The 10,944-nt window shown below is 51.3% G+C and overlaps 1 protein-coding gene across 1 annotated transcript; it reads right to left on the bottom strand.

Moving 5' to 3' along the window:
• Positions 1 to 478: 478 nt before the first annotated feature.
• LOC115395861 (clustered mitochondria protein homolog) lies at positions 479 to 10,441 on the bottom strand. The gene is made up of 28 exons (XM_030101521.1): positions 9,304 to 10,441; positions 8,733 to 8,893; positions 8,473 to 8,644; positions 8,167 to 8,307; positions 7,968 to 8,095; positions 7,725 to 7,879; positions 7,483 to 7,608; positions 7,246 to 7,393; positions 6,938 to 7,030; positions 6,637 to 6,855; positions 6,364 to 6,539; positions 5,948 to 6,256; positions 5,758 to 5,864; positions 5,521 to 5,622; positions 5,319 to 5,419; positions 4,998 to 5,150; positions 4,852 to 4,914; positions 4,514 to 4,761; positions 4,351 to 4,435; positions 3,317 to 3,470; positions 2,873 to 3,012; positions 2,702 to 2,782; positions 2,492 to 2,617; positions 2,281 to 2,402; positions 2,105 to 2,198; positions 1,879 to 2,013; positions 1,508 to 1,581; positions 479 to 1,081 (listed from the first exon to the last, which is right to left on the bottom strand). Exons 1-28 carry the CDS (start codon positions 10,409 to 10,411, stop codon positions 961 to 963), a joined length of 4,842 nt encoding a protein of 1,613 aa, XP_029957381.1. The 5' UTR covers positions 10,412 to 10,441; the 3' UTR covers positions 479 to 960.
• Between the last annotated feature and the right edge of the window lie 503 nt (positions 10,442 to 10,944).

Below are 10,944 nucleotides of genomic sequence, written 5' to 3'. Positions count from 1 at the left end.
ATTTCAGATTTTTCTCGATTATTCTGAATTAATGCAGTGAATACACTCATAATATATTTGCTAATTATCACATGTGCAGTTATGTCTTGATTAGATTTTTTTTAATCATAAGTACATAGCTGAGCAGATCGGGGATAGTTAATGTATTACTGAGAAACAGACACTGCTTCAGTGTTGGTCTATACTGTAGTAATAAAGTGAAATCCAGGAAATCATCTGTATTGGTACACATTCAGATTGACAGCTCATGGAAACAGCTGTTATATTAGGTTGTAGTTAGTCACTGCTTCATTGTTACTTAACCAATTCTACAAAAGGACACTTTAAGAAAACATGTCAAAGTCTTTCGTTCCTATTTTGAGCTTAGAGTCATTTGAATTTATTATTATTAAACAGATTTAATCGCGTAATGTAAGAAAAGTTCAGATTCTTGTCACTTCTTCGCAGTTACCAAGAGGTCACAAACTCACAGCAGGTTTGAGCAGATCATTTTATTTTGCTTGAACATCCTAAAGATTATGTGGAGATTCAGACAGATCTTCAATCATGTCAATGGCACAAGTGTGAAACCCAGTGGACAGTCTGAGGACTGCAGCATGAAACAGCAGCTTTCAACAATCCAAGAATCATGGAGATTTCGCCACACTGTAAGCATATTCTCCTCAGTGACATCAGTCTGAACCATGTTTATTCACTCATGTAGAAGCTGTATTTAGGATTTAAAGAGCAGTCATGATGCGTTTCTCAGAGGAAATGAGTTAATTCATGTATTTCTACAAATGCTGCTACAGATGAAGCTCTTTCAGAAATCCAGTCCTCCATCGACACCAGCGGAGCAAAGCTCGTCCTGAAGAAGCACGCATTCATACGTAGGTAACCTGTTTATTAATGTCAGCCATTTATATGTGGCCATTTAAACACATCACTCAGGTGTTCCCTCTGTCGGTGTGTTGTTCCAAACTACTGTCTGCTGTCTGCAGTTTTCAGGTCTTCTTGCTTTAATAATTGATTCTCCAACTCTTCCACTTGAGCCTTTTCCTTTTCTTTCAACTCAGTCCTCAGGTCTGCAATTTCTTTTGGACTAAAAAAGGGCAAAAACATGTGATATGAGGGATGGTCAGCACAAGCAAGATGAGTTTAATTAAATAAAGAAAAAGAAATAACAGTTTTTGCCTGGTGTTCATCATATTATAATCATACAGATACTTGTCAACGAGATGATTATTGAAGTATTTTTACATCAACATGTCCATCTTTTCTTCTTATAAAACTGTATAAAATATCTGCTGACTCATGAAATGGAAGATGTTACACACCTCTACTTCTGATAGAAATGTTGTATATGTGAACAGTGTATGTACAGCACAGGTGTAAGGAAACTGGTTCAAATAGCAGGTCTGCCATGACTGGTTACTGAAAGTCTCAGTCAAATCTTACTCCTTTAGTGAAAACAGCATAAACATACAGAAAGGAGCGTGACTCGGTTCAGGAGGTGGTCTGAGTTCACCTGAGGGAGATGAGGATGATTCCACAGGTGAGGTTGAGCTGCTGAAGGATGGAGTGAAGGCTCGGAGTGGAAAACTGCAGAGAAACAAACACCAGACAACCAGAACTGTTGTAGGAAGAAGTCCAGCTTAGCGAGGTAACTATTCTTTGAACATTTTTGCCAGTTGCATTGTTGACTTTTCCCTGAACAATATGCCATTAAAAACCATGCCCCAACTTGGTAAGTGAGATGAATATTCCTGTTTCGAAGCGGGAACATGTATTAACAGCCTTCAGGGCGCAGTGTGTGAACAGAAGGAGCGCCCCGGTGTGTGTCATCCTCGTCGGAGGGAGTTATCGTCATGAGAGCTGCGTAAGAATAACCGTGCCAACCTTGGGAGGTGAGATGCAGGCGCCGGGCGTGTTGCTGTAGATGTGGCGGAGGGCTTTCTGAAGGGTCACGGCCTGCTCCGTGAGCCTCTTCAGGTACTCCGAGCTCTCCGCCGTGTTGCTGTGCTTCTCACCAACCTGCGTGTGGCCGACACTGAAGCTTGTCAGATAGAATTCTTAACATAACTGAGATGCTATCCAGCGTTTTGGTTTTGTTTTTTCAACACACCTGGCTCTTGTATATGGCATAAGCCTCCTTCTCATGTTGTAGAGCTAAACGAAACTCTCCTTTAGTTTCGTACACGGTGGCGAGCACATGATGACTGCGCGGGGGAAAAAAAAGAACAGTTCTTGACAAACGGGACGTCGCGACGGCCGTCTCCTCCGTCTGCGAGCTTCACTGACCTGTGCGCCTGCTTCAGCGATGTGCCGCCGTGGTACTTCGAGGTCAACTTTAAGGCGTTGAGCAGGAACTTGAGAGCGAGTTCACACTCCAGCAGCCCATAGAGCACCAGGCCCAGCATGCTCTAAGCCAGAGGAGCACAGAGCGGCCATGTCAGCCGGTGATTCACAGGAAAGGAAGAAAGACTGTGTGGGCCGGCGGCGTCTCGCTCACGTCCAGCAGAGCCACTTGGGGGTGGTCGTCCCCACAGACGAGCAGGGTGAGGTACCGAGCCCGATACAGCAGCTGCAGGGCGGTGGCGTGTCGGCCTCCAGCAAAGTAGTAAAGAGCCAGATAGGTCTGAATCCAAAAAGACGAGCGGACACTTAAGAGCTCAAGCAGACCGGATAACGCTGCATGTCGACAGCATGCGGACAAACTCACGTAGTCCTGTATGGTCTGTGGATGGTCGATACCGTGCACCCTCTCCGAACTCATGACTGTCTTCTCCTGGTGGCTCACGGCCTGCACGACACACAGAGGCTGCTTTATGATTACCTCCAGACAGCAGAAGAGTCGGGCGTGTGAAAGAAATGAGCTGTATATCACACTCACATCTGCGTTGTCCCCCAAGATGTAGCTGAGCCGTCCCAGGAGACGCAAACACATGCACACGTCCTCGTGCAGGACGCCGCACACGCTGCTGAACAGGGTGACGGCCTGGCCCAGCAGCTCGTAGCCATGTTTGAGAAGCCCTTGAAGAAAACACAAAGAGAAGGGTCAGGAATGTGTACCATGCGAGGCGGAGCCCTGGGAATGTGTCGGCGGGACTGTTTACGGGAGGGGTATGTCACACACTCTGTGCTATATCTGAACGGAGGAAGCCCAGCGATGTGTGTACACACGCTGAGCGGCCTCGCGGCGACAGTGCGTACACGGGGAAAGCATGCGAGGCCGCGGGGGCTCGGTCTACTTCCACACACAAGGCTGGCGGCGTGACCTCCGTGGGCCAGGCCCTGAAGGCCAGCGGGTTTTCCGGTGAGCGTCTGCGTCCCTCACCCTGCTGCACGGCCGCCTGAGCCCGCCCAACGAGCCGCGCGGCGTCCGTCGCCGTCGGCCGGAGGTGGCTGACCACGGGGAACATGTTGACGACGTCCTCCTCGCCGAACACGGGCCTGTGCCGGGACTCGAAGGCGTACTCCCTCAGCTGCACCTGGACGCAGAGAGAGAAGGAGACGGGCAGGAAAGGCGCCGTGGAGACAGTGAGGAAGACGACATCTGGACCGTCAGACACGAGACAGCAAAACTCTTCATGTGAAGCAGCGGCGTCCAGATGTTTCACAGGAACATCATCTCCACGCCTTAACACTTTTTTTCTTTCTGTGTCTAATTAGTACGCTGTCTAAATTCCTTTTTTTTAACCAAAAAATGAATAACCAGAGTCTCAGTTCTTGCTTGTTTATTTGTTCACACGAGGTAACTTTTTTAATGATGCCTTTAAAAAAAAATTTACATTTCTGTATTTTACTATCACTTTTCTTTCTGTAAAATAAGCTACAGAATGACAGTAGAATCCACCTACTCATGTATAAAATAACTATTTAGGGTGCAAATTCTAAAAAAATTCTGGATTTAACTACCAACATGTCAATATCAAATGTTGATGTTATCAGTTTTAGTCCCTTATAGGCCACAGGATTCAAAAGGTTAAAGTTTTAACTCATGTTTGAATCAAATTACTTCTACACATCACATGCTGATGGTCATATGGAGGCTTTTCTTTATAAACAGCCAACAACCACTCTTTCTATTATAACTAACGATTTGTGTTAAATCTTCTTTTACAGCTTTGAATTAGTCTTTATTACGTTTTGTGAGTTTTTTTTCACCTGAAATAACAACACTCCAATGATGCTTCTGATAATGAAGCTCTTTAACATGTCAGGCCCGGAAAATGATATTGAATAAAAAATAATGTGTGTATAGAAGGTGTGTGCCTCCTTGCTGTGGTTGAACTTGAGAAAACATTTGCTCAGCATTCTGAATGGTTTCACTTCCACCTTAACTTGTATTAAAAAGGGGGAGGGTCCAACCTGTATGCCCGTCTTGATGGTCATCTCTCTCAGCAGGGAGATCTTCTGGAGGTTGTATTTCTCTATAACGTGGTCTATACCGTCACTGAACACAGAGAAGAAGAATGAAACCCTGCTGCAGATACTCCGCCACGCACACACACCAGTGTGTCCTCTCACACACCTGCCCAGTGTGTAGTGGTAGTAACCCTGCGCCTCGGCCCGGATCCTGACCCACAGCTCGGCGGGGGTCAGTCTGGACCAGGCGCCGTCCGTCAGCGAGGCGGCGCGGCCGCCGTGGCTCCGGCGGCGGCGGCTCCGGCGGCGCGAGAGCAGCTCGTCCGGGCAGGAGTCCGGGAAACAGGAGGAGGAGCTCAGGAGGCAGTTCAGGAAGTGGCTGACAGCTGCAGAGAAAGCTGCAGGCTCCACGTCCTGGAGAAAAAGAAAATAAAATCACAGCATGACGACACATGAACATCATCTGAATGTCAGTGTGATTTAATTCTAAAGGTTTGGATGCACCTGCAGGTAGGTCCTGAAGACGTGCTTGGCACTTCTAGTGATGAGTTCACTGACTGCGATTCTCTGTTTGGAGAAAAAATTGTTAAACCATTCACACATTCACTTCTTCATGGTTCTCTTCTCTCTTTCTTTTTGTTGTGAAGCACCTGAACGTGGCTGAGTCTCGCTCTCTCCTCCATCCGGTCCAGCTGGGTCAGCACGGCGCCCAGGTATCGGACGTTCACGCCCCGCTGGTGGAGCGCGGAGGTCAGCGTCGCTCCGTCCATGGGCAGTGCCGTGTGATCGAGACAGTCTCTCAGCTGCAACACACACACACACACACACACACACACACACATGCACACACTCTTTAAATATCATCCAACACCTCTCACACTGATGCGATGTCTATGGTGTAATGTGAAGCGAGGCCTTCTGACTGCTGATCGGTGACACACCTGACCGGTGTTTCTTCACATAAAACTCACCAGCGCCGGGATCTGGCTGGACAGCAGGAAGGCAGCTGCGTCCCACAGCAGCCGCCTCTGTCTCCGGACCTCCTCCAGGCTCTCGGGGGGGAAACGCGCACCTGCAGAAAACCTGAACCTCAGCCGAAAAACCTTCACTGGCATGGAGTCGCATGTAGTGCGTGCCACTCTGAGTGTGTGAGGGATGAAGTCCATTCGGTACCTGGGCAGCAAACGTCAGGATTGAAGCGGATGTCGAAGTGAGAGTCGCTCACGGATCCAACCGCTTTACAGGCTCTCAGTGTCGCGTTCCGTCTCGCAGACTCTAAAATTTAAAAAAAATGTACTGAGAAAACTATGTTTTGTGCGTCTGATCTTAAGTTGAATAGGTATGATTATTTTTGTCCTGTGCTAGAATAAGGAGATGGATAGAAATCATATTTTGATTATTTCAATCTACCTGGCGCTCTGTCTCCGGCGAGCTCGTCTCTCAGCTCTGAGGCTTTATCCTCTCCTTTCGGCTGGCCGAGCTCCTCCTGTGACACCATCTGCACAAAGACCTCATGCCTGCAGCCAAACAACAGCAGGTGAAGGTCAAGGAGGCTCGGTTCCTCCCGCGAGGCGATCACCGGCTCGAGACGTCTCCTCGCCTGTGCTGGACGAAGGCCTGGATCAGCTCCGGCCTCAGGCTGGCCAGGCTGTGCCGATGCGGGCGCGGGAAACCCGAGCTCCGGCACTCCTGCGGAGCCTCCTCCGTCACCTGGTCCTCCGTGAACTGGAAGTTCAGGTCCCGGGGGAAGGTCCGGAGAAGGTCCAGGATGTACGGCCGCCCGTCGTTACCCAGGATGCCGATGGTCTCCATGCCAGAGCAGAGCTCCACGGGGCGGCCGTGGTGGTCGAGCACCTGGTGACGCTGGATCCTCAGAGATCGGTTGGCTTTGTCCAGAAGCTCCAGAAACCTGACGCAAAACACAGACCTCAGGCCGGCCCCTCACCTTCTCATTCCACCAGGAAGATCTTAAACATGGGAAATGTATTTCATGTGTTGGTTGTGCACAGGCCTCACCTTGGGTGTGTCAGGACGGTTTTCCCGTTGTCGTTGGATCCGTAGACGACGCTCTGCTCCTGATTTTTCTCCAGTATCCCGGGAACGATGGTCTGAGCGATGACCCGCACGCCTCTGTAATCCACCACGGCCGTGCCGAGCGTGTGGAGCCCGTCTGGGTCCACGGCCGCGTAAGCCTGAAGCGGATCGAAAGGATCGGCACGTTACTGATGGGGCGGTCCGGCGGAGGGTCGGCTCTGCGCGGCTCTCGGGACCGGACCTCGGCGTCTCTACCTGAGCTCCTCTCAGGTCGCAGCGCGCGGCGGCGTGAGCGGCGGTGTTGCCCCCCAGGGGGCGGTAGTGCTCCGACACGTCGAAGCCCAGGCTGAAGAAAATGTTGTTCCACATGAACATCTGCATGTGAGGGGACTCCCCGGGGTTCAGCGGCATGACGTTGCCGTCCACGACGGCCACGGCGCCGCGCGTCGCCGCGGCAACGAAGTCGCTGTTGGTCTGGATGAAGAGAGAAAACATAAATATCGAGGTGTTGTTCCGTTATTTCATGAAAAAGCTGACCTGAGGAGGATGCAGCCACCTTGAAGATGCTCCTCTCTCTGTGAAGCCGCTCCTGAAGCGACGCCCTGGGCAGCTCCCTGCACTGCTGCAGCTCCTCGTTCCAGTCCCGACTCTGACCACAGAATGCCAAGCATGAATATCAGCGGCATGCGCATCCCACAAATGCACAATCGTTATAAATAAGGTATAAGAAACTTCCTTAACAAGTTATGGTTCATTGCTGAGAAGCATTGTCAAATGCAAAAAAAGTCCATGAATTAAACGATTCCGGTTTGCAGGATTAAACTGAATCGTTGCTTCATGCTTCCCCTGCTCTGTGTCTGCGACCTGCCCCGCTGTGTGCTCGTCCTGGCCCGTGCGGCTCGTGTGGGTCTCCTCGGCTCGGACGCGGTCCAGGGTGTGGTCTCCGTGAGGCGCGGTCCAGGTGAAGACCTGGAATGGCGCCGCGATCCTCTCGTAAGGGTGCTGCTGCACTCTGGTCCGCGGCAGAAAACACATTTTATTTCCAATAAAAACGACTAATAATGGCACAGTGCTGGGTCGGGCTGGTTTTCAGGTACTCGCCTCTTTTTCTGAAGGGCGCTGAAGTTCTTCTTGAAAGCGGGACTGACTTGATTCAGCAGCTCCACCAGAGAGTGGCAAAGGATTTTGGGTACTGCAGGTTTGGGGTTGAAGCTGAAGGCAGTGGATCTGTTGGCAATCAGAGAACAACGGGCACACTTCTGCTGTCCAAGGTGTATTTGTATTGTTCGTGCATATGTTGTCACTTTGAAAGGACGCAATAGCCACTCGGGTGCAACGCTCACTGGTTGAGGTAGAAACCCCGCGTGGAGGAAGTGATGTTGAGCTCGCGGTCTTCGATCGTCAGGACGTGGAGGTACAGCAGGTCCCCGTGCATCTTCCTGTTTCCTGGAGGGGGGTTCCAGCTGCTCGTGGTCAGGACCCTCAGGCACTGCAAAGGCTGCCAGTTTGCAGAATTTTCACTGAATTTTGATTCATTATTCAGCGGATTTTTTTCGGATTTGTTCAGCTGGACGTCAGTCTGTCACCTTCCAGTCGTCTCTGACGGGCTGCAGCGGGCTCAGAGGCCGCTCTCTGCACCCGGGGAGGACGTACTCTGGAGGGCTGCAGTCCACAGGCTCCCTCTCAGACGCTCGCCTCCTCGTGCTTTCACTGTCTGAAGACATGAATAAGAGAGTGAGACGACTTCTGATGAGGACGAGTGAGTTGGGCCCAGAGGAGCATCACCTTCATATCTGCTGGTGAAAACGCTGAGGTAAGACAGCGAGCTGCAGTTCACGCCGTTGTATGCGTCTGCAGGGTCCAGGCTCCGCAGGAGGTTGCGGACATGTCTGACGTGAAGACGGGCGTCACGCATCGTGTACGAATCTGGAACAAGAGCAGAGATCTCTGCTAATTCAGACTTGAAGGTGAAATGTGTCTTAAAAGAAGACCAAAGGCGTTGCAAAAATAGAGATAAATGTCCGCTTACTCCGATGAGAAGAAGTTAAATTCAGCAGACGAGTGCAGGAGAAACAGGGAGAGGCAGCTTACCCTCCACCACCCTGATCAGCGCTCCTTCCTGGATGTCCCGGTTGGAGCGCAGCTCCATGAGGTTATCCAGGGTGGCGCCGCCCAGCTGGAGGGAGAAGCAGGTGCGGTGGCAGGTGATCTCATGATCCATCAGCACCTGATGCAGCTCCAGCACCAACATCTGGCCCGACACCTGGAACCGGGCGGGGGACAGAGGGCAGGGCCGGAGTGACGGGAGGTCCGGCGTCTGGAGCTGAGTGACGACAGCGACGGAGAACAACCTGCAGCTGGAAGCTCTCCGCTCCGGGAGGCTGAATCCTGACCGCGAAGCCCGTCTCCTGGAGCTCCACGATGTCCCGCAGGTCCAGCTGCTGTTCGCTCTCGTCTTCGGACTGCTCTGGGAGAACGCCGTCACGCTTCTCTTCAGGTTGGCTCGGAGGCGCTGTCGGCAGAAGACACGAAAACAGAAGCTGAAAGCGGGAACAGACGTTTCCTCGGATAATTAGACTGATTTTCATGTGGTTTACAAGAGGAGGTGAATACAGGGACGCTTTTGGAAGGGTCAGTAGATCGCTTCAAGACATTACAAGAATATTAAAAGAATCTCAGTTATTGATAAAAATGTCCCTAAAAGTCAGAAAATAAACAAAAATAAAGTCATTTTAATACTCTTGTTATATTTTTCTCTTTCTGGATAAGTTATATTTGGTTTTCAACTCTGTATGTTTGAATTTCACATTATGATTTTTCATAAAACTGTGATAAACTGGAAACACACAAAAGGCCTCCATGAAGAGGACTCTTAACCGTCACAGATACAGACTGAACAAGTGGAACCTCAAAGCGACGCACCTTTGGCGTGCGGCGCTGCCAGAAACAGCCTGTCCACTAAGAACAGCGTCATCTGCTTCATCCCGGACGCGTCTCCGTCCTCCGGCTGCTGCTCACACGTCTCCGGCTCCTCCACCGGATGCAGATGTGAGTTCTGGGGCTCGTCGGCCGGCCGGTGTGTGTTTGTGACCGCGGTGTCGGGGTCTGACAGCGGGCTCGCCTCGTCCACATGTTCGTCGTGTCGTCTGAGGTCGGAGTCAAACCCGTCGGGGTCAAACTTCTCCACAGTTTCAGGAACTTCACTGGTGTTTTCTGCCTCTCTGAGCTCTGACTCGGGGCTCTTTTCACTCTCACGCGTCTCAGAAGTGAGATCTTCCGTCCAGGTGAAGTCTGTCTTTTCCTGAGCAGAATCGGCACTCTGCTGCAACGTATCACAAGTCCTCAACTGCTCGACTGGCTCTGTGGTTTGTTCAGGTTGTAATGTCTCCGTCAACTGAGCAGCAACTGTTATTTCCTCCTCTTCATGGCTGATTTCTGTGTGAGTCTCATGACTTGTTTGAGCCTCCAACAGAACGTCCAGCTGCCTCAGTATTTCATGCGCGCTCCACTCATCCACCTCCGCCTCTGCCGCAGTGCCAGTGTTCAGTGTACAAACCTGCCTCTGCACAGCGTCGCTGCTGCTCTCTGTCTGAGTCTGGACCTCCGCCTGTGTCTCTGTCTGGGTCTGCACGCCGGTGCCCATCTGCGTCTCCGCCTCGGTCTGCGTCTGGACCTCGGAGTATCCCCGGTCCCTCCCGTCGCGCCCTCCGTCGGCCTGCCCGCTCACCCCCACCGCCTCCTCCTCCTCGGACACCAGCAGACACACCATGGGCTCCACCAGGGTCACGTCGCCTCCCAGGTTGCTGCTCAGGATGATGTCGGGAAACAGGAAGTGCTCCGGCTCGAGGGCGAGGTTCGTGGCGCCGGTGGAGACGGTCAGCAGGTCGTCCTCGAAGTCGTCCGGCAGGGTCGGGGAGGCACAGGCGCTCTCCTCGCTGGACAGCAGGGGGGATCGCTCCACCTCCCTCTGACCATCCGGACGCCTGAAGAAGCTCAGCAGAGCGTGACAGCACTGGAGGACGTTTCCCATGATGCCTCTGGACACTGATCAGCAACACAACGTTGAGGAGGCCCTAAAGGAAAGCACATGAGAGAAAGCTAAGGTGCAGGCTGCGCATGATTCTTGGACAATAATTACAGCAGTACACTGAGATGAGAGATGAGAATGAAACTGTAGAGCGACCTACTCAACCTAGAATGAGCCCTTTTCTAATACAAATAACACAGTAACAGATATTTAAGTTTATCTTAGCCTGAGACTTTGGTGTCTTTGCTTTGCAATGTTGGTATTAAACTACTTTTCTCTCTCTTTCAAACAGTTCAAACAAACCGTCGTGTCTTTCCGGCTTGTGCTCATTACAGCTATTTCTGCATGTGTAGGTGTCAGACACTGAGACGGTATGGCGGGGTGTGGAGGAGAGATGCGAGGCTCCGGGAACAGAGCTGAAAGAAATGAGCTGACTGCTTCTCCTCTCTTTATATGCGGCAGCATGCTGAGACCCAGATCCAGAGACGAGAAGCTCCGGCTGAGACTGTGGCAGCTGTGAGCCTGAAGACGTTCAG

Source organism: Salarias fasciatus, chromosome 10 (assembly GCF_902148845.1).
Source record: "Salarias fasciatus chromosome 10, fSalaFa1.1, whole genome shotgun sequence".
NCBI classification, from domain to species: domain Eukaryota; kingdom Metazoa; phylum Chordata; class Actinopteri; order Blenniiformes; family Blenniidae; genus Salarias; species Salarias fasciatus.
Note: the sequence above shows the minus strand (reverse complement) of the source record. Positions and strands in the feature narration are given on the sequence as shown.

Excerpts from the sequence above, each read along its gene's own strand:
- LOC115395861 (XM_030101521.1), bottom strand. The coding sequence starts at position 10,411 with ATGGGAAACGTCCTCCAGTGCTGTCACGCTCTGCTGAGCTTCTTCAGG. Across the intron at positions 8,096-8,166 it reads TTTCACCAGCAGATATGAAG|ACAGTGAAAGCACGAGGAGG; the intron begins GTGATGCTCCTC and ends TCATGTCTTCAG. Across the intron at positions 6,540-6,636 it reads GCGACCTGAGAGGAGCTCAG|GCTTACGCGGCCGTGGACCC; the intron begins GTAGAGACGCCG and ends GATCCGCTTCAG.